This window comes from Bison bison, unplaced genomic scaffold (assembly GCF_000754665.1).
Source record: "Bison bison bison isolate TAMUID 2011002044 unplaced genomic scaffold, Bison_UMD1.0 scf7180017864453, whole genome shotgun sequence".
In the NCBI taxonomy this organism is placed as follows: domain Eukaryota; kingdom Metazoa; phylum Chordata; class Mammalia; order Artiodactyla; family Bovidae; genus Bison; species Bison bison.
This window is the reverse complement of record NW_011495015.1, coordinates 790,723-813,285: the sequence shown is the minus strand read 5'-3', so window position 1 is coordinate 813,285 and position 22,563 is coordinate 790,723. Positions and strand designations below refer to the sequence as shown.

Sequence of the window (22,563 nt, the reverse complement as noted above, 5' to 3'; positions counted from 1 at the left end):
TCCAGGACAGGTGTCCCCGACCTTATAAGTTACCCCGTGGAGAATCTTATGGCAACTGTTCGTCTTTTCCTTGAGAAAGACCAGCACTCATCCAATGCTGTGCGTCTAGTTCCGGGGGAACCTGGGGCCCCAGGGGACGCTTGGACCTTGGGGAGGGAGGGGGGCTTCCTGAGCAGGAGGGTCCTCTCCTTCCTTAGGGAATCACTTACCCCAGAGCTCAGTCACCGGGTTCCTGGGTGTAGACGAAGTGTCAGCCTGGCCGCTGTCCATCTGGACCAGTGAGGGGCTCCCTCCTCAGCTGCCCAGCAAGTGACCAAGGTTGCGGGACAAGCCAGTCCACACTCGCACCTTCTCCTTGCTTCTTCCTTTTAACCTGCGTCACCTGGGGGTCATGTGTGTACGTGGTGTGTACTATGTGTGCATGTGTTTGTGTTGTGTGTGTATGTATGTGTATGTGTGTGTGTGTGTTGTGTGTGTATGGTGTGTGTGTGTGTACATGTGGTGTGTGTGTGTGCTGTGTGTATGTATGTTTGTGTGGTGTATGGTGTGTATGTGTGTTGTGTGTGTGGTATGTGTACGTGTGTATGTGTGTATGGTGTGTGTGTGTGTCTGGTGTGTGTGTGTGGTATGTGTGTGTGTGTTGTGTGTATGGATATGTGGTATGTGTATGTTGTATGGTGTGTGTGTGTGTTGGGTGAGTGTGTATGTATGTGTTATGTGTGTGTTTGTGTGGTATATGTGTGTATGGTGTGTATGTGTGTGTGTTGTGTGTGTGGTATGTGTACATGTGTGTGTATGGTGTGTGTGTGTGTGTGTGCGTGCTATGTGTATGTGTGTTGTGTGTATGTTTTTTGTGTGTGTGTTTGTGTAGTATGTGTGTGTGGTGTGTGTATGTATATGTGGTATGTGTATGTGTGTGTGTTGTATGGTGTGTGTGTGTGTTGGGTGAGTGTGTATGTATGTGTTGTGTGTGTTTGTGTGATATATATGTGTGTGTGTGTGGTGTGTATGTGTGTTTTGTGTGTGTGTGGTATATGTACATGTGTATGTGTGTATGGTGTGTGTGCGTGTGGTGTGGTATGTGTATGTGTGTGTTGTGTGAGTGTGTTTGTGTGATGTGTGTATGTAGGTGTGTACACGCATATTCCTGTTGGCAGCCCTTGTGTTTCAGCGTCTCTTCCTGTTTCCTTGTTTGGTGTAAAGTCAGGACCTTGACATCTGTTATAATAGTTACAGGCTCTGAAATGTTTGATTTCTTAGTTTATAAAAATCTAAATTAACTGTCAGCCTCCAAGGAATCACAATTGACCCTTAAGCAGTATGGGTTTGAGCCATGCAGGTCCACGCAGACATGGAGTCAGTCACTCAGTATTAACACTGCAGATGTAGGCGGGGGTGCCGGCAGGTCGGCGCCCCAGCCCCGCCATGTTCTGGGGGTTGGATTCTGAGAGAATGCAGCTCAGGAACCACCACCAGGTCTGGTCCAGGGGTTCCTTCCGTCCATGTGTCGTCCAGAGGCTTCGACAGCAGTGAGGTGTCTGGGCTGGGCCTCCGGGGGTCCAGGTAGAGGCTCTGGCTGTTGCAGGGCTCTGTGTGGTAATGGCGTGTGGTAATGGCACCAGGGCTCCACATAGAAATGGTACGAGGGCTTCTGGCACTTTGCAGTCAGACTGCTCTGACAGTCCAAATCCTGGAATCAAGCTTCAGCTCCTGGTGGTTTGGATCCACTGTTGTGTCGACGTGGGGCCTGGTATCCATTTGCACGGTGTGAATTTCCATACTCCTTGCCGAGTTCAGGGCAGAAATCAGCATGTCACACGGGGGAAACCTCTTCAGAAGACCATCTGGTCCACCCAGAGCAGCAGCCCCCACCCACGGTGGGCATCAAGCTCCCTGGAGCTTTTCCAGCCCCCCTGACAAAGCCGTGGGGGATGCAAGTTCCCCCCAAGCCCCAATCAAGAGCCAAGGGTCCCCAAGCTGCAGGCGGGGGCTGCAAGGGGCGGGGGCTGGTTGCCCGGGTCAGCCGGCTCTGCCCGCCCCCTTCTCAGCTCTGGGCCAGCTCCAGGACACTGCTCTCTGCTCTGTTGCCTAGAAAATTAAGATATCTGAGATCATCTTTCAGCAGCTCGAACGCAGGCTTGGTCTTTTCCCAATGACTAAGATTTAAGAGAAAGTACCAGAACTGGCACTAGTGGTAAAGAACTCGCCTGCCAATGCAGGAGAGGTAAGAGATGTGGGTTCCATCCCTGGGTCAGGAAGATTCCCTAGAGGAGGGCATGGTAACCCACTCCAGTATTCTTGCCTGGAGATCCCCTAGGGACAGAGAAGCCTGGTGGGTTACAGTCCATAGGATCGTAAAGAGTTGGACATGACTGAAGTGACTTAGCACTTAGCACTAGCACCAGAATTCGGGGGCATTTAAATGTATTTTAGATCAGAGACAAATTGAAAAATCTATGATGAGAAAAAAGTTGCATATGTATTGTAAGATAAAATAGTATGTTGTCATTTTTCTGTGTATCTAAGTATTTAAATATGTCCCTTAACCAAGTTGGTGTAAGATTGTCACCCTTGCTTAAGAAGGACTTTCTTTTGGAGCGTTCGCTCTTCCTCGTTTTTAGTCTTTCACAAAACAGTATTAAAGATAGATTGCAGCTGTTTTGACTTTGATAAAATAAGAAACAACCTGATATGGGCTCCCTGGTTTCATGCTGCGTCACCAGGCAGCGGAGCTGGGCTATGGCCTGACCGTTGAGGCTGAGCACCATGAGCTGGCTCCCTGGTGGACTGAAGGTGACCTTGTCACAGAGTCAACAAACTGGCCAGAGAGAAGGCCTGGGTGCACTGGGCCGTCAAAAATCACAAGGAGAGTTTTTACGACTCTTAGAGAAAACTAATAATGTGAAATGTGTTGGTCTAATTTGTCTCGAGCTGTGAACCTTATCCCTGGGCTATTTCCTTCTGTACCTCCCACAGGCCTATGAGGGACTTTTCTGGTGGTCCAGGGGCTAAGACTCCAAGCTCCCGGTGCAAGGGGTCCCGGGGTTCAATCCCTGGTCAGAGAACTAGAGCTCACTAGATCCTGCCCCTGTTTGATCCAGAGAAGCCTGCTGGTCTCACAGCTGGGCTTTGAAATGCTGTGTCTTGGGTACCTGGCGCGTTTTCCCAGGCTGAGCTCTGTCCACTGGTTCATTGCCGAGGAGGCTGCGGCCGCCGGGGCCAAGTGCGTGCTCACACCCAGCCCCACCTGGATTGTGGACCCCATTGACGGCACCTGCAACTTTGTGCACAGGTGAGCGGGCACACCCGTCTTTTCAGAAGAGGCATTTATTGAGGCAGCAGCCAGTCAGCAGACCTCTAGTGGGCTTTGGTCTCACTCGCAAGGTGATCAAGTCTTGATACTTTAAGGTTTCCCATTTGTGAGATTCGTTCAAAGCATGTAGGAAATCTTCACTTGTTTAAAAACTATTGTGTTTGTCACATTTAAACGTTGGGTTGAATTAAGAAGGATCCTTAAGGAGTCCCCTGGAGAGACAGACAGGGTTGTAAATAACACAAGGTGTCTGGCCGGCAGCCTCAGGAACGTGCAGTGTGGACAGTGGCCTTGGGGGTGAGGAGCCTGTCAGCTATCAGCTTGATCTGATGGCAAATATCAGCCCCAAACAGCAGGTTTTCGGGAGGTCGGAGGCCCTGGTGGGGAGGGGAGTGGGCTGGGGCAATAATGGCACAACCCGGCCCTAGAAGCACTGACCGGGGGCAGGTGTCAGGGTTGTGCAGCTGGTCAGGGGCCTAAGGACACCAAGGGTGCCGTGGTTTCCACAGAAGGTGGCTTTCCCACGAGAACATGCATATAGCCCCCAGAGCTCCTGCCCTGTCCCGGGTCCCCGTCCTGCAGGGGGGACTCCCATGACCTGCATCGCCCCAGCCAGACACTCAGGGAGGGCCCGGGTCCCTGTCCTGCAGTGTGGGGGGGGGGGGGGCCCGTGACCTGCATCCCCCCAGCTGAATGCTTAGGGAGGGCCTCCTATAGATGACCCCAGACACCCACTTCCTTCCTTACAGTAAGGAGGTGAGTGGGCTGGGGTGTGGAGCCCTCACTTGGAGTGTTTACATGTAAGTGTGCAAAGTGATTTTGCCCATCACATGAATCGTCACCCTTTCCTGCATGAGGGTCACCTTGAGAAGTTGGTCATGGCCCTATTGGAGGCAGTGGAACAGAATGGTCTGGTGACCCCAACAGTGCCACCAGACTAATTCTAACTAGCGTGTGACACCCTGGGGAGTTGTGTGGGACTGGGGCACATGAACCAAGCTGTGGGTCGCCGAGTACAGCCTGTGTGTGGCTACTGGGGACAGAAGGGGCCAAGCCCCATGGTGGACAAAGGCCACATGTGTACCCCAGGACCAGAGAGAGAACCTGGACTAGAGTGTCATTTAGGAAACAAGCTTTGCGGCTGACCCTTAGTCTGCAGACACTGTCCAGGGCCACAGGACCGTGGTGACTCCTCTCCCTGCAGCTCTGACAGGACCTATCCTGCTCGTGTCCTGCTGCGTCCGGGGTAGAGAAAGTGGGGAAGGGCCTTTGAGGGTGGGGACCCCTGCTGGGCCATGGGGTGTCATGAGTGGTCCCATGGGGACAGCACCTCACAGCCTGGGAATGGTTGGTCCCAAGACTCCTGGGTTAGAACCAGCTCTTCCTTGTTCCTGCCTGTTCAGCTCTGACAGTCTTCACATAAAGGAGAGATTGTTCTGGAGACGTAAACCCACAGGCAGGCTGCGAGGTCACTGCCTGCCTTCCGTGCCATGACCACTCCTGCTGTCCCGTGTGAGGCTCACCCAGGATTCGTGTCAGGAGGGCCTGGTTGTCGCAGACCTGGACCCTCCACCTCACTGGCCACTGAGAACCAGAAAGCTGATTATTAAAATCTCTCAATCGGGTCCTTTGTGGTCACTGTCTGTCCTAACAACTATCAGTCCAGCTGTCTGTCAAGGTCGCTGTCCCACAGGTCAGCTTGGCCTGCTTGTCTTGGAAGTACTTGGTGCCATTGTGGGAAGTAGCTTCTGACAAAACAAACCCAGCCATGCTGTAGAAAGGTCTTCTGTGTCTCCAGCCGCACGGAGGCTGCTGAGTTTGCACGAGTCCATGATGTCACAGCGTCAACCATCTGTCTCCTCTGCAGGTTCCCGACCGTGGCGGTGAGCATTGGCTTTGCTGTGAACCAGGAGGTACATAGTGGATGGAGCCCTGGCTGCCTGGGCCTTTGGCTGCTGTTTCTTTATCTCACTTCATGGTTCTAACCTGTTTTCCTGTCCTTGTCCTAAGCCTTCATTGTGACTAGTATTGATTTCAAATCCAAGAAAGGAAACAGGTGCAAACCGGTTTGGGGCATGAGGGATTGGGGCGTGAGGGTTTGGAGCATAAGGGGTTGGGGTGTGAGGAGTTGGGGCATGAGGGTTTGGGGTGTGAAGGTTTAGGCTGTGAGGGTTCGGGGCTCCGCCGGCCCCACCCCCCAGGGCTTTCAGCAGGGCCGAGTGTAGGGAACATTCTGGGCACGTGTTTCCAGTTAGTCTCCATTTGACCCCTGGGGCGTGTGATCGAGTAACACAATAAAGAAGCTCCTATTTTGGGAGGACATCTCTAGTCCCAATATTCTGTTAGGCCTTCATCCTCCTCTCGCTGTTGGGTGAGAGCGTGGCTGTCGCCCGGTTCCCACAGACCCTGGAACTGGGCCACATTGTGGGACCTGCGGGAAAGGCCAGGATGCAGGCTTTAGCTTCATTAGTCAACTGCAGAGATTACAGGCAGGAAGGACCTTTCCTTGCACCCAGTTACCCTTGCCTAGGTCGGGGGCTCGAGCTGTGCAGAAGGAGCCCTTGTTAGAGTCTCGTGTTCTGTCTTCACTCTCAGCGTGAGCGCGGATGGCGGGCGGGAAGGGAGTCCTGCCCGTGAGAAAGAACTTAGTTTTTGAGGTGACAATAAGTGAGAGTATTAATGTTGATACTGGTTAGGGAATCAGTCACTCACGTTATTTCTGTGTTAAACATGGTCACTGAGACGTGCATGTGGAGCGGTGAACACAGGGGGGTGGAGGGTTCATTCTGGCCGCAGGGTCGCTGACCAGCCAGGCCTCGACCTCTGATGGGTGCAGGGAGGCCAGCCCGGTTCCAGGACTGACTTGAACTTGAGGAGCCCTATAAGTCCAGGGTCATGGGAAAGGGGAGGGGGAAAGTCACGTGCTGCCGGCCCTGGGTGGACGCTGACTGGGGGTCCTCCAGGAGTGGGTCCTTTTCCTACCGGCCCAGATTCCTCTTGGGCATCTGCCAGCAGCTCTCCCATTTTCTCTCTCTGTTGGCTGCCCCCCCACCTCGGGACAGGCACACATGCTGTTCTTAACCCAGAACAGAGAGGTAGGGGAAGAGATGTAAGGAGGCTCACCTCCTCTGGACACCAGCTTGTTGGGGTCCGAGGCTGTGTGCCCCGATGTGTGTGTGGTGGGGGGCCAGCCCCTCCGGGGATCCACATTTCTTCCTGGGCTTCCCCTCCTCCCCACTCTGGGTTCTGTCATGCCCTCAGCTCTCCAGAGACATTCTGAGTTCTTCACATGTCAGCAATTTTGAGTTTCTTGTGGGGTTTGATTGGAGTCTCAAGAGCCTTTTTTCACCTACCAGGAAAAAAACAAGAGATCTTTTTGAAGAATAAAGCCGTACCAGTTACTTTCAGTAATGCTGAAATGATATGCTCAATTATGATATCAATTTAAAATATAGTTTTATTCCTTTAAATATATCTTTAAATGTAGTGATTTAAGAAAAGAACAGTTGCTTTCACATTCAGGTCTAGGTTTGAGTGCGGACGCTGATTTGTTGAGTTCCCTTTTGAAAGCTAATTTTCACCCGCACCCCTTGCGTTAGTGTCACAGCTGGAGCTTCATGGCCTTTGGTCACTGTGTCACGTTCTTTGTTTGTTTTCTGTCCCACCTGCCTGTCCACAGCTGGAGTTTGGGGTGATTTACCACTGCACGGAGGAGCGGCTGTACACGGGCCGGAGGGGCCAGGGTGCCTTCTGCAACGGTCAGCGACTGCGCGTCTCTGGGGAGACAGGTGGGCCCTCTCATGGGAAGGGACCTGTCAAGAGTCACTGGCTCCTCCAGGCAGCCACGGGGGTCCCTTGCCAAGGTCTAGTGTCGTTGGGGACAGCGCATCCCTGGAGGACTGGACGTCGAGCTAGCCAGTGTCTCTGTGTTTCCCTTTGCTGGGCCGGGTCTGTTCTTCATTCACCTTTCATCCCAAACGAGGGAAGGAACCCAGCCACCTGTTCCCGAGTGGTCCCAGTGAGCCGGCCAGGGCGAGGGCGGAGTCGGAGGCATGCTCTGGCATTCAACACCTCTCGGTGGCCGGCCGGATGACATCACCTGGGTGGGGCCTGTAGCTCCCAAATGAGGTTGACTTTGGTTCCTGTGAGAACACGGCTGGCCGGGGAAGCCTTATCACAAGCCATGTCATACACTGCACAGGTGCTGCCAGCCCTTGTCATTCCTGGAGCAGGACAGAGGACACAGTGGCCTTTATAGAGGGTCTGCTGCTTGACTCACAGTCTGTGTGGCAAGCTGGCCTGAGAGGCGGTGAGAGGGGTCAGGGGTGTCCCTGCCTGCAGTTCCCCACAATAGTAGGGAGATGGGCCTCCAGCCCAGGCCAGGTCCACCAGGCTGAGCTCCAGTGAGAGCAGACCATGTGGATCCCCAGACTGGGGGAGAGGGGATGGCAGCCCCATGACCATGACCATGAGCAGCAGGTCTGCAGGGGAGATGACCACCATGTGGAGAATGGGCCAAGCAGGACCAAGGGCAGGCAGGCAGCCTGGAGGTCATGAGTGCCCAGAGTGTGGGTGGGGATGGGAGGAACATTACAGGGGCTGGGCGGGGTGGGTGGGGTAGGACCACGGACCGGCCACTGCCTCTGCTGCCCGGCCCCCAGCTCCTGCCCCAGGACAGTTTGGTTTGGCCCGCGTAGACAGCAGCGTTAATTACAGCCTCGCCTGCCAGAGGCGGCCAGGCAGTCAGTTGTGTAACGCTGGGATGAGGGAGTGTGTTGTTAAACTCGTGGGTGAACTTTGTTCCACATTCATGTGCTATGACAGACGGCTTGGTCCCCACGCTCACACCCCTCCTAGACCCTCCCGTATCCAGTCCTCCTCCCACAGCTCACACCCACCATCCGCCCCCTCTGCGACACGGAAGCCCGAGTCTCTCCATGCTCTGTTCCAAAGCCCTCCCACGATTGTTTTAAGACTCTGACTCATACAGTCCAGGGTGACAGCTTCCGCCCTGGTTGTCCTCTGTGTGCCGGGTGACTTGGTTTCCACCAGAGGTGACAGGATGTTCCTCTCAGCTGCACAACCCTTGGATATCTACACACCTAGCTTTGTCCCAACTGTGATGCCTTATGTGTGTGACTGGTCAGCTGTGCTCCTGGAACCTCGGTGTTCATACAGGCAGAGAGGCACGATGACAGCTGGGAGGGTTACGTTACATCCTGCATCCTAGCGCTCGAGAACGGCCCTGGGGCTGGTGCCCAGAATAAGAGTCATAATCAAGGCAGGAACTTGAGTCTTTGCACAGAATCAGCCAGCTCTGACCTGTTGCTGAGGCTGGGATGCATTTCTGCAGGCACTTTGTAGCCAACATCTCCTAAAATATTTATCTTTGGCTGTGCTGGGTCTTCATTGCTCTACAGGCTTTCTCTAGTTGCAGCAAGTTGGGGCTCTTCTTCGTTGCAGTGCATGGGCATTGTGGTGGTTTCTCTTATTGTGGAGCTCAGGCTCTAGGGTTTGTGGGCTCAATAGTTGTGGCTCCTGGGCTCTAGAGCCCAGGCTCAATAGTTGTGGCGCACGGGCTTAGTTGCTCTGTGGCACGTGGGATCTTCCTGGACCAGAGATCAAACCTGTGTCTCCTGTATTGGCAGGTGGAATCTTTACCATTGAGCCACCAGGGAAGCCACTTAGCCAACATTTCAGTACACATCTTTATGTCACTTTTTATCTAAGCATTGTTTTTTCTTAAACTTTTTATTTTATAGTGGAGTATAGCCGATCAACGAGGTTGTGATAGTTTCAGGTGAACAGTGAAGGGACTCAGCCATACATATACATGTATCCATTTTCCTCCAAACTCCGCTCCCATCCAGGCTGCCATTGAGGAGAGTTCCCTGTGCTATAAAGTAGGTCCTCGTTGGTTATCCATTTAAAATATATCAGTGTGTACATGTGCATTCCAATATGTCACTTTCTCTTAAACCTTTTCACCTTTTCTACCAGTTTTTTAATTTTTGAAAATTTTCTCCTTTTCACAGGTCGTTTCTTGTAAAGCATGATCTATCGTGTTTGTGTTTAGTCACTCAAAGTCATCTCTGACTCTTTGCAACCCTATGCAGTTCTCCATGGAATTGTCCATGGAATTCTCCAGGCAAGAATTCTGGAGTGGGTAGCCATTCCCTTCTCCAGGGGATCTTGCCGACCCAGGAATTGAATCTGGGTCTCCTGCATGGCAGGCAGATTCTTAACCATCTGAGCTACCAGGGAAGCCCCATCATGTGTGTTTATCTTACTCATTTAGTCTGACTGTCTTTTATGAAAGTTTTCTTCTCTGATTTCTCCTGGGACCCCTCCCCTCTACTTGTGAATGATGCTCTCCCATGCATTCTCCATTTTTCACTTATAGCTGCTTCTGTTTTGTTGGCAGATCTTTCAGGAAATCTTTAATCGACTGGAGAGATGTTATTCTGCTTCCTGTTCTCTTTCTTCTTGTGATAATGGCGTATGAGATTCAAATATCATTCTTTTACATTCTTGCTACTTGAAATTTGTAGTCCTGAGCTCTGGAAGTTGAGGAGATGGGCTGGGCAGGGGAAGGCACTTTCTGTCCTTTAGTGGCTCTGGGGCTCCCTCTCCTGGTCTCTTTGTGAAGTGTCTGCAAAGTTGGCTCTTCCTTGGATGGTTGGCTCTGCCCCTCCCCCACGGCGGCCGTCATCTCCTTGGTCCTGCTCCCCTGATTCCAGCCCAGTGAGCATGGGGTTCACTCCCATGAGTGTCTGCTCTGTGGGTCCTGCCCGGAGAGGCCCTGGAACGTCAGTTACAAGAAGTTGTGGGGCTGTCGACGCCCGCTCTTCAGACCTTGCCCCCTGCAAAGGGCTCCCCCGGCCCCTCAGTCTGTTGCAGATTTTGAGGGTCTCCTGCTCGGTTTTGTGGTTGGTTTCGTCTATTTTTTGTGTTTTACTCTCCAAGCTGCTGTTTCTGTCGGAGGATATTTGGAAGAAGTCACGTGGGTGTCCATGGCGGTCTTTATAGGATTCTCAACAGCGTTTTTTCCCCTCAGTTACTTGTTTCTTTAGAACATAAAGTCTTGCGATGACAGTCACATGACATGAAAATAACTGCTGTAAACTGAGCAGTTCTCTGGTCCTGGGCTCAGTCGAGGTGGCCCTCCTCCCAGCCCCCAGCTTGCTTTCTGTCTAGTTCTGGGCTTTTCAGTGAGGTAGTACGGCTAATATTACTTTTCACGTGAGGGGCTCATGGCCTGTAAGGATCTGGAGGCAGGAGCACGTGTGTGACACGCGATGGCCCGAGGCGCCACGGGGAACTGCCAGGCCTGTGCTCACTGCCCAGAGGTGAAGGCTCGGTGTAGTGAGGCCGCGTTTCAGGGCAGAGGACTTGCCTCCCTAGCTTCTAGGCTGTGAAACCTCTCTCAAGACACCCTCACTCTGATCCTCAGCCAAATAAAGGTTTTCAAATGGTTACAAGTCATGGCCGCTTCACGGATTACAGCCTTGTCGTGACAAAGGGGCTTGTGTCACTTGATGAAGCTATGAACCATGCCCAGCAGGGCCTCGCAAGAGGGATGGGCCGTGTCGCCGACCGGTGTCTGCCGCCCCCTGGTGTCAGGATGGGGAAGTGCCAGGTGTGGCCAGGTTTTGTGGTTGCTATGCTAAGTCACTTCAGTCATGTCTGACTCTGTGCGACCCCATAGACCCATAGACGGCAGCCCACCAGGCTCCCCCGTCCCTGGGATTCTCCAGGAGACACGGCCCGCAACCCGGAGTGGAGGCGAGGGAGGAGAGAAGGTGGCGGGTCTCCTGGACCCCAAGCAGTGAGTGACATGAAAGTCACTCAGTCGTGTCCGGCTCATGGCTCCAGGCCAGAATACTGGAGTGGGTAGCCTTTCCCTTCTCCAGGGGATCTTGCCAACCCAGGGATCGAATACAGGTCTCCCGCATGGCGGGTGGATTCTTTACCAGCTGAGCCACAAGGGAAGCCCAAGAACACTGGAGGGGTAGCCTGTCCCTTCTCCAGAGGATCTTCCCAACCCAGGAATCGAACCGGGGAGGACCCCGAGCAGGAGAGTCAGGGTGTGGCTGGTCAGCCTGACCTCCCTTTTCCAGGTCAGAAACCTCTGCAGCGTCAACCACGCAAGGAGGACACGGAGTGTGAGCAGGAGTAGAAGGCCGGTGCGATGTTCGTTTCGGGGAGCACCCTGATTGTGTGGTGGGAGCCACGCTATGACATTTCTAATGGGGGGGGATATTCTCTCCATGCAGACCTGTCCAAGGCCCTGGTTCTGACAGAAATTGGACCCAGACGGGACCCCGCGACCCTGAAGCTGTTCCTGAGCAACATGGAGAGGCTGCTCCACGCGGGTGCCCATGGGTACGCCTCCCCTCCCGGGACCTCCGGGCAGGCACAGCAGCCAGCTACTCCCTGGGTGGGAGCAGGGCACACACATGCCAGCCAGTCCGCAGCCCGGAGCGCCACAGCCCCGGGTGGGGGCAGGGCCCTGAGCTCAGCACCCTCTGTGACATCAGTGATGCCCCACCCCCTCAGTCTCCCCTGGGTCTGCCCTATGACAGCAGCTGCTCCACGTGGTCTAAATCCAAGGTCATCGAGGGTCCGCAGAGTGAAGGCTGAGTTCTTCCGTTGCAGCACCAGCCACACTTCAGGCTCCGCAACTGAGGGCTGGTCCGTCAGCATAGGTGGTTCTGTTGGGCAGCACCGCTCTGGGCTCAGAGCTCAGAGTAGAGATTGTGGGAAGAGGCCCTGGGCTCCTGTTCAGCTTCTGAGTCAGGAGACCTTCAGGGGGCACCGCTGGAGCAGGGCCATTCAGTGTGCTCACCCCCTCCCTCTCTGGCAGCGTTCGTGTCATCGGCAGCTCCACCCTGGCACTCTGCCATCTGGCTGCGGGCACCGCCGACGCCTACTACCAGTTTGGCCTGCACTGCTGGGACCTGGCTGCAGCCACAGTCATCATCAGGGAAGCTGGGGGCGTTGTGATGGACACGTCAGGTGAGCTTGGCCGTCAGGCTGCTCTCCATCCCCAGGGGTGTGTCCCCCGGAGAGACACGCAAGCTCAGACAGACATCCTCCCACCTCTCCTGACAGACAGGTCGGGAAGACAGTGGGCCAGGCCAGAGGGCTTCTCCCGCTGCCTGGTGTGGAAATGGACCCAGGGTCAGGACTCGGGTGGGGTTGGGGGAGGGCGGGCAGTGTTTTCTAAGCTCTCACGTCCACCAAGACCGCAGAGCTGGCCATGTGCACCCCAATCTAATGACGAGATTTTAGGTGGTGATCCAAGAGGTGACCTATCCCTCTGCCTGGAGGTCACCACCCTAGTGATTGGCCCCACAGGGGCAAGTCCCGCCCCAGAGACGCCCATGCAGCCACCTCTTACGTCAGGGTTCTTGTGGAGCCTGTTCTCCCCGACCTTTGCTCCAGAGCCTGTTGTGGACATGCCAGGCTCCCAAATAACCTCTGGGGCCTGTGCTGGCCTTTCCCTGTTGCTCCTTCTCCTCGGGGCCTGGTGGAACTGCAGGGGGGTGGGGCACGATGTGAAGACACGTTGGCTTTGGATATCAAGGAAAGGCAGACCCATCACAGCTGAAGACATGTCTGTCCTGTATGTGAGTACATGAGCATGCATACACACAGACATACATGTGCACCAAGGTCTCCTGGATGTGACCACATGAGCGTGAACACAGACAAACACGTGTGTGCACCACGGTCTCTCAGATATGACCATGTGAGCACACACACACTAATGTGTGTGTACCACAGTCCCCCAGATATGACCATGTGAGCACAGACAAACATGCATGTGCACCAAGGTCTCTCAGACGTGACCACAAGTACACGCACATACAAACATGCGTGTGTATCAAGATCTCCTGGATGTGACCACATGAGCACATGCACTGGCAAGTACCCATGTGCACCAGGGGCTTCTGGATGTGAGCACACACAAACACATGTGTGCACCAAGGTCGCCAACGAGTCCATTAGACCTTTTCACACCTCCAGGAGGCTGAGGTCCTTCATCCTGTCCCAGATATCCGGTGCCTAGAACATCCATTTCAGGGGCCTGTCAGAAAGGTTCCCCCCAGCCTCCCCAGGCCTGCGGGGTCCCCGGAGCCCCAAGCACACAGAGGTTGAGAACTGCCTCCTGTCTTGAGCCTCAGGCACTACACCTGAAGCTGGTATCCCCTAGCACAGCCTCAGGACACGCTGGGCCTGCAGGCTGGATGGACCAGGTCAGGCAGAGCAGGGCTGGCGCTCACCCCTCACCTGATGCCCTGTTCCTCTGTCCACAGGCGGGCCACTGGACCTCATGTCATGCAGGGTGGTTGCTGCAGGCACACGGGAGATGGCGGTGCTCATTGCCCAGGCCCTGCAGACAATTAACTACGGGCGGGACGATGAGCGGTGAGGGGAGCAGACACAGGGCCACACTGGATGGGGTCTATCGGGAGCCTGGAGCTGGTGAGACCCTGAACAACAGGAATTTCTGATCCCCAGAAGAGCCATCAGGCCGAGCCTGGCTGTCCGGCTGAGCCTGTGTCTGGGCACCTTTGCTGTCTGGTGTCTTTTCTCTGTGACCTCACGTCAGGTTAGTCCAGCCATCCACCAGGGCTGGAACCCAGATCTCACAGGACATATGTGCTGATACTGCAATCATGATTTTGTTTCCAGAATGCAAATCTCAGGTGATAAGGCTTTAGAACTGCTGATAAAGCAGGCTTGTTCTCAGCACCCCTCCCCGGCCCCCCATGACACTTCAGAATACAATAAACCAAGTGACGCCACTCTGCTTATGTTTCCCTCCACAAGTGTGTCTCCTGTTTCCCCTAATGACCCCAAAATCCACAGGCCCTTTAGGGAAGTTGTTGGCATGTTACAGCCCAGAGTCCACACATGGTTTGTTGTCTGCCTGCCACTGGTGATGACAACTTCAGTCATTATCGCATCTGTATTTAAAGTCCAAGGCATGGGTCAGACTGAAGAAAACCTAACCAAAATCAAACCTCTAAAATCCTATTGTTTTTGTGATCAGTTTAATGAAGAAAAGTATTTTCTTGGCCTTATTTTTTTTGCTCTTTAGGAAGAGGAATTCTATATAAGAACAATTCTAATGAGGACATTCTCTGGCTGAACTTAAACATTCACTGAGGTTTAAGAATCAAGAAAGTCAGTCTTAGGACAGAGGAAGTTCCAGTCATGCTTAACTTTCTCCCTTGTGTCCTAATTTGCCGTCAACAATACTTACAGAGCGTTTAGAGCCGCCTGACAGCTGCCACCTCTGGCGCCTGAACTCAGGGGCTCAGCCCTTATGATGACACAGGCCTTGTCACCAAACCACGCCCAGAGAGCTCTGCTGACACCGAGGAGCCTGGGACACCGCGGAGCCTCACAACCCTGCACGCTGACTCCCCCTCCCCATCCACTGCCCTCCACTAACAGGGCAGGTGCCCACTCAGACCCCTGGAGGATGGAGCCCAGGGGGTTTCCCGGGAAATCCCCTCCCAAGTCAATCCCCAGAGGGCTCATCTCCACCCGCCCTTGGGTTGTGGATTGATAAGTTTGTTATCTTTAGGAAGGAGTTTCCTTATCTGAATGGGGTGCCAGGTAAACCCCCAAAAGATGCAATGGTCAAGGGCCTAGACATATGAGGACTGGGGTCTCCTTTGGGGCTAAGGAGTCTCCCACTCCTGTGCACAAAGACCCACCTTTGATAGCCACAGGCTGTGTGGGGGCATGGGAGCCTCAGCAGCTGGAGGAGGGGCCATTTACTGCCGTTGGAGCTGGGGGCTAGTCCCCCTCCCCATCCCTGGGGTGGAGACCACATGCAGAGCCAGATAGAGCCAGGGTAGATGTGTGGGACAAGAGGTTTGGACCCTCACTCCTGACCATCCAGAGTCACATCCCTGGGCCTTTGCCATCTCTCGACTTGGAGAAAAGCCTGAGTTTCTGCTCACCTGGCTCACTGCCACAGCTTGATGCTGGCATGGGTGCCCTGTTTCTGCTCTGGCTGCAACAGACTTCTAGTTGGCAGTGAGGTCATTGCAGAAAAGGAGGGAAAAGGCCTGGGCCACCTGGCTTTATATTTTTAAAAACCATGTTGCCACATCTGTCTACCTATGTCCCCAGTGGCATTGTTCCCAGTCGCCAAGAGAGGGGAGCCACCCCAATGTCCATTGACGACGGATGGGTGAATGGAATGTGGTCCATCCACATGGTCGGGATGGTATTCAGCCTAAAAAGGAAGGGGATCCTGCCACCTGCCCCCAGGTGGATGAGCATTCTGCTCAGTGAAGCCAGCGGACACAAAAGGACCAACACCGAGTGACAGAGCAGTCAAGCTCCTGGAGGCAGAAGTAGGCCCCGGGGCCTCAGAGAGGGATGAAGGGTTATTGTTTGAAGGGTATGCTGCTGCTGCTGCTGCTGCTGCTAAGTCGTTTCAGTCGTGTCCGACTCTGTGCGACCCCATAAATGGCAGCCCACCAGGCTCCCCCATCCCTGGGATTCTCCAGGCAAGAACACTGAAGTGGGTTGCCATTTCCTTCTCCAATGCATGAAAGTGAAAAGTGAAAGTGAAGTCGTGTCTGACTCTTGGAGACCCCATGGACTGCAGCCTACCAGGCTTCTCCGTCCATGGGATTTTCCAGGCAAGAGTACTGGAGTGGGTTGCCATTGCCTTCTCTGTTGAAGGGTATGGGTCAACTCTATTTCAATAGAATTTTTTTTATTAAAAAAGAAAGTATATGGAGATTCCATTGTGCAGGATGAAACATGCAGATCTATTGCATGAGCATAGATGTACTTAACAGTATATAACTAAGTATACAGTATTTAAATATACAGCATATCAGTAAATACACTTAACAGTACTGAATGGTACACTTAAAATGGTTTAGATGGTATATTCTGTGTTATGTGTTTTACCACAATTAAAATATTTTAAAATTACTTTTAAAATATGATGCCTATTGGTCTTACTGTTCTTTTTGCAGCATTATTTATGTATTTTATATCTTTATATCATTTTGTATTGAGGCATAGTTTGCATACAATAAATTCCACCACTCTGGTGTGTTCAGTTTTTGAGTGTTGACTATTCCAGTCTTTCACTGTAAGTATCATGTTGTAAGGTTTTCTTTTTTTTAGTTCAGGTGTAACTCACATACCATAAAAGTCTCAGTTTTAAAATTAACAGTTCAGTGAAAGTTTCTCAGTCATGTCCAACTCTTTGCAACCCCATGGACTGTACAGTCCATGGAATTCTCCAGGCCAGAATACTGAAGTGGGTAGCCTTTCCCTTCTCTAGGGGATCTTCCCAACCCAGGGATCGAACTCAGGTCTCCCACATTGCAGGCAGATTCTTTACCAGCTAAGCCACATGGGAATTTCAGGTATTCACCAGGCTGTGTTACCATCACTACTGTCTAACTCAGAACATTCATGACCCCAGAAAGAAACCCCTGAACCATCAGCCATCACTCCCCACCCCTCTTTTCCCAGCCCCGGCAACCACAGATCTATTTTTTTCTCTATGGCATTGACAGTTCTGGACATTTCTGGCTTCCTTCACTTCGAACAATGTGTTCAGGGTTGGTTCATCTTGCAACAGGTGTCCGTCCTTTATTCCATGGCTGCAAACAGGTCCATTGTATGGATATAGCACATTCTGTTTATCCATTCATCAGCTGATGGATATTTTGATTACATTTCCACTTCTTGTGATTTTGGGTAACACTGCAAAAAATAATCATGTACAGATTTCTGTGTGAATATATGTTTTCGACTATTTTTGGGGGATGGGGAGTGTATATCTAGGAATGGGATTGCTGGAGCACATGGTAACTCTTTGTCTAACTTTGTGAGGAACTTGCCAGCCTGTTTCCATAGCAGCTGCACCATTTTACATCCCCCAGCCATGTATGAGGCTCCTGATTTCTTCACATTCTCATCAGCCTCTGTTATTGTCTATCGATTTTTTGGTTTTCTGTTTTTGATACTTTAGCCATGTCAGTGGAGTTGAATTGGCCCCTCTGTTGGTTTTTCTCTTCTTTTAAGAATCCTCCATAATTAAGTCTGTATATTTACACAGAAGCAACTGAAGAGCATTCTGAACTACTTTTTTTAAATAACTGACCAGTTAATATTTGAATTAGTAATTCATACATGTGGTTTAAGTTAAAAGGTACAAAATTCACATTGTGCCAAAAAGCTAATAGATAAAAATTAAATTTCCTTTCTGCCTCTGTCTCTCATGTCCCCAGTGAGGCAAATGCTGCTAATAGTTTTAGAGAAACTTATGATAGGTTTTGTGTGACCCACCCTGGAGATGCTGATGGGGGCCCATGTATGAGTGTGAGTGTGAGTGTGTGTGTGTGTGTGTGTGTGTGTGTGTGTGTGTGTGTGTCACAGGTGCAAAGCACGGTCTGCTATTATGAATGATTCCTCGATCCTTCTAAGAATCCACCTAAGACATTACAAGCCACGGCTAAGAACACTTGACAGGCCTGATTTAGGTCTGTCCTCCCCCATCACCTAATAGAGGTGATCGGGTGACTGAGTTTTAAATTTATGCAGAAGTGATAAGCTTTTTCTTTGTCTTTTTGGAAGGCAATGGCACCCCACTCCGGTACTCTTGCCTGGAAAATCCCATGGACGGAGGAGCCTGGTAGGCTGCAGTCCATGGAGTCGTGAAGAGTCGGACACGACTGAGCAACTTCACTTTCACTTTTCACTTTCAAGCTTTGGAGAAGGAAATGGCAACCCACTCCAGTGTTCTTGCCTGGAGAATCCCAGGGATTAGGGGGCCTGGTGGGCTGCCGTCTATGGGGTCGCACAGAGTCAGACACGACTGAAGCGACTTAGCAGCAGCATTGACCAGTTCATGGGATCTATATGCCAAATGGGCTTCCCAGGTGGTGCTAGTGGTAAAGAACCCGCCTGCCAATGCAGGAGACACAGGAGACGCAGGTTTGATTCCTGGGTCAGGAAGATGCCCTGGGGAAGGAATCCACTCCAGTATTCTTGCCTGGGAAATGCCATGGACAGAGAGGCCTGACCGACTACAATCCATGGGGTTGCAAAGAGTCGGACAAGACGGAAGTGACTTAGCACATATACACTCATAGGCCAAATGAGTTTCAAAATGGCAAATTTTATAACAAAAAGGTGGAGGGGCTCAGGACGCTAATAATAATTTGGATACAATTTCTTTAAAAGCAAAAAAAAAAAATAAAACACTGCATGTAGTATGTCTGCTGAATGCAGTCTGGGGACAGCTGTGTTCCTGCTGCCATTCTTCTTTATCTTTGTCAGGAGGTTTAACATCATCTGCTCACGTGGAGATCCCACTCTCGCAGGCTGGCTTCAGGGATAAAGAGGAAGGTGGCATCCTGGGTGCTCCCATAACAACGCAGAGCAGGTTCAGACCCATTAACACAATTTGGTTTTTTACAAAAGCTGCCCTCTTTCTGAATTCTTGACCACTAAATCAAGACTCACTGTTTAATGAGTGCTTGCATGCATGCATGCTAAGTTGCTTCAGTCGTGTTCAATTTCTTTGCAACGCTATGGACTGTAGCCCACCAGGCTCCTCTGTCCATGGGATTCTCCAGACAATAATACTGGAGTGGGTTGCCATGCCCTCCTCCAGGGGATCTTCCTGACCCAGGGATCCAATCTGCCTCTCTTACGTCTCCTGCATTGGCCAGGGGGGTTCTTTACCACTAGAGCCACCTGGGAAGTCCAGTGAGTGCTTAGGAATTCACAAAATGAGAGCTGCAAACACGGACTCCATTGACTGCTCTAATGTATCAATAAATCTTCCTGAACAGTCAAAACAGTCCTTTCACACTAATCCTTTCTGTCTGGCCCATGCTGCAAGCAGGCTTGGGCTGCCCGACCTTGGAAAGACATATGCTTAGTTCAGTGCTGTTTATACACATGAACAAAGGGAAAGTGCTCAATATTCGTCAAGGGGAAATGTTGAATACAACCTGTTATCTACGTGCTGTGATATGTATGCAGTGTTAAGAGTCTGAAGTCTATCAGTGTGCATTAGATATGACTGAGGTGTGAAGCACAACACTGCATATAATACGTGTAATACAGTACCATCTGTATAAACAGACCATAAGCAGTGACACTCGTGTTGTGTGTGTATTTAACCACATAGAAATGATCCCATGGCAGAACTCAGGTAAGTGAGGAGGCGGGCAGAACTGGTGACAGTGGTCTGGGAAGACCTCACCTTATCTGTAAGGTTTTAATATAAACACCTCACAACGACAAGGTGTTTGTGTTTTACTTACAGAGTTAAAGTTTCGCTGAGACCTTTGTGGGAAGCGTCCAGCACCAGTTTGTGTACACGTGTTGTGGCGGTGCTGGCCCAGCTCCGCTCTGCCCTTCCGCCCACTTAGGAAAGACCAGAAATTAGCCCCAAAACACAGCCTTCTCTGGGCCCCTTCTCTGCAGATAAGTCAGCAGAAAAGCACATCACCTTTGTTCCTACATTTGGAAGAAAAGGAAACGTCCACACCCAGGAATGACACAAACAGGGAGAGAAAAGGTGCGGGGGTGGGGGAGGGGGGCAGGGCAGGCCCAGGGGTAGGGGCAGATGAATCCTGGTCCCCAAAGAGGGGCTTCTCGGCCCGTGGACCCCCATAGGGCCTGGGTATAGGCGTTTCTGAGGAGACGCTGCAGTTTGCATTGATACTATATTTAAGGGTCTGGAGCCCCCAAAGGCTGAGAACCGCTGCTTCAAGATCTCAGTGAATGTCACGAGCATGAGTTGTAAGTCAACCCCAGTGTCTTCACACTGGCTACACAGACTCCATGAGGTTGTGAAGTCCAGTTGGGAAGAGGAGGACTTCTGCTCCTAGTCCAGCTGGGGAGAAAGTTGTCTTGACTGAGGGGTGTTGCACAAGCTCCTGCCCCTGTGGCCTTACATACAGCCTGATCTGCTGTCTCCCAGCCAGGCCCTGGGCAGACGGGATGGCCAGTCCAGGGCCTCACCCCACCCAGCGGCAGGGCTGGCACCGGGGGCCAGCTCCACCCCTCCTGGCTGTGGTTCTTCTGTGTGCAGAATTCCCACAGAGAAGCCTGCCTGGCTCCCGGACCTGCTTTCCTTGGCTGCCACTGGACTATAGGTGTGAGTGGGGTGAGGCCCCGTCTATGGCACTGCTGTGCAGATTCTCCCCGACGTGGCTGCCCTGTGGGCACTCCCTGACCCTGGCTCCTCCAGATCCCCCCACACCCCTCATGTCCTGGTGTACCTCTGCCCTTCCTAAAACAGCACAGAACAGCCCCCACCACACACAGCTCCCCACCCTCACTTGGCCCCAGCTCCAAAGTCCCTTCCAGGGCACTTTAAGGTAGAATTCACACCTTTGCCCTCTTTGAAATAGGCCTTCACGTGTTGCTGCTGCCATAGCATCTTGTTCACTCATTCGCTCACTAACAAGCCTTCACCCTCGAGGCCCCGGGAGTGAGTCAGTGAGCTGCTCCTGCTACCTGGCTGCTTCCATGTTCGAGGCTCCTATGAACTTGACCCTCACTACTCCAGCCTGGGCCCGACACACCTGGACCTCAGGCCTGGAGGCCGTGTATATGCACAAGGCAACAGTGATCCCAGGGTCTGGGGAGCTCAATTGTAGACTGAACATCAGGTGCAGTTGGGAGTCATTTTTATTTCTTTCGGAGAGGAAACATCACTGTTTCGTGTAACAATGTTCTGGTTTCTTCAGAGATGCAAGTTGAAGCATTTGGGGTTCAAATAAAAATACAGATAAAAAACAAGCAATTATGTCAAAATATTAAAGGCTGGCTGAATCCAGGCACTGCGTATAAAGATGCTCATGGCATGTTTTCTCTATACATCTTTATATTTGAAATTTTTTTGCAATAAAATGTTTTTTTAGAGGTGAGTTGAATTGAACTGATTGGACCCACTGTCTCATTGTCAAGCTGGTGTCCAGTCCAGTGGGGCTGCTCCGACAGAGTGCTGGACACCAGTGGTTTATTATGAACAACAAAGTTTTATTGCCCAAGGTTCTGGAGGCTGGAAGCCCTAGATCTGGACCAGCAGGGCCCAGTTCTGGTGACACCACCTCCTGGTTCACGGCAGACAGTCCCTTCCCTGTGTCCTCAGAAGGCAGAAGGGGTGAGGGAGCTCTCTTAAAAGGACAGTAACTCCATCCATGGGGTAACTGGCCTCATAACCCCATCACCCACCCCCCACCCAGGCCCACCTTGTAAAGCTAGCACACTGGCCATTAGGAGGTCAGTACATGAGTTGTGAGGGGTATACAACATTCAGGCAACTGGCAGGGGGCGAGGTTCAGATGGGGCTCTGGGCCTGAACCCCCGTCGTCCGCCAAGGCTGGAACCCCGCAGGCCCCGGGGGATGCCAGGACTCTGGAAGGAGATTGCTTTTGGCCCCACATTTCCCTCGGTGACACCATGAGCCTCGGGGCAGGACGGGGGAGGAAGAGGAGGAGTAGGAACTCGGGCAGCAGGGCCAGCTGTGCAGGTCACGTGAGTCCGGGGACGGAGGCAGAGGTCAGGCGGCAGATGTCAGGCGACAGGGCTCTGGGAGCCGGCTCCGCGCGGCCCGGCTGGCAGCGCGCCAATGGGGGCCAGTCACCCCGAGTGCAGGCGGCGCTGGACAGTGTCGGCCGGGTTTCTCCTTCCGAAGGGTCAGGGTCAGTGCCCCACCCCCTAACCCACTCTAGAGAGTAGGCTTCGCAATTAAGAGTCGGAACAGCTGACAGCCCGGCCCCTCTGAGGTCTGTCCCCTTCCGGCAGAGCATCGCTTCCCACGTCCCGTGTCCCACATCCTGGGCCGCACCCGCCCCTCCACTGCAGAGGCTGCACTGCCGGCGTGGCAATGTCCCCACTGACCCATCTGACAGGCCGACCGGCGACCCTCGAAGGCCCAGGGAATGGCTGGGCTCCGGGTTGGCGGCGGAACGGCTGTCGGGTACAAAGCTCCGCAGCCCGAGGGGCGTGGACCTGGGCGGGGCGAGCGGTGGCGCTTTAACAGGCCGGAGCGCCGGGAGGCCGGCGGGGAGGGGACTGACCGGACTGAGCCATGGAGACTGCCCGGGACTGCGCCGGAGCCCTGCTCAGGCGAGTGCCACGCTGGTTTAGGGTTAGGGTTTGCGCCCCCAGCGCCTCGCATCCCCATGGCGCTCCCGCCGCCTCGGGGACCCTCGTCTCCCCGCCCC

At 52.8% G+C, this 22,563-nt stretch overlaps 2 protein-coding genes across 3 annotated transcripts in view; both read left to right on the top strand.

Annotated features, from left to right (window-relative positions):
- Positions 1-16,421, top strand: part of IMPA2 (inositol(myo)-1(or 4)-monophosphatase 2) — a gene marked incomplete at its 5' end in the record, with an annotated part of 23,649 nt that extends 7,228 nt beyond the window's left edge. The window contains 6 exons of the mRNA XM_010859112.1: positions 3,188-3,292; positions 5,181-5,226; positions 6,993-7,101; positions 11,590-11,698; positions 12,180-12,331; positions 13,636-16,421. Of these exons, the coding sequence (XP_010857414.1) occupies positions 3,188-3,292; positions 5,181-5,226; positions 6,993-7,101; positions 11,590-11,698; positions 12,180-12,331; positions 13,636-13,751 (637 nt within the window). The remainder of the gene's footprint in view (positions 1-3,187; positions 3,293-5,180; positions 5,227-6,992; positions 7,102-11,589; positions 11,699-12,179; positions 12,332-13,635) is intronic.
- Positions 16,422-21,895: 5,474 nt separating this feature from the next.
- Positions 21,896-22,563, top strand: part of CIDEA (cell death-inducing DFFA-like effector a) — an 11,750-nt gene continuing 11,082 nt past the window's right edge. Inside the window, exon 1 of one of the 2 annotated variants that reach the window (XM_010859067.1) lies at positions 21,896-22,038. In XM_010859067.1, coding sequence (XP_010857369.1) covers positions 21,908-22,038 — 131 coding nt within the window. In that variant the 5' untranslated portion in view covers positions 21,896-21,907. Of the gene's footprint in view, positions 22,039-22,149; positions 22,466-22,563 lie in introns of those variants that run through there. The other variant, XM_010859068.1, reaches the window with a different exon arrangement.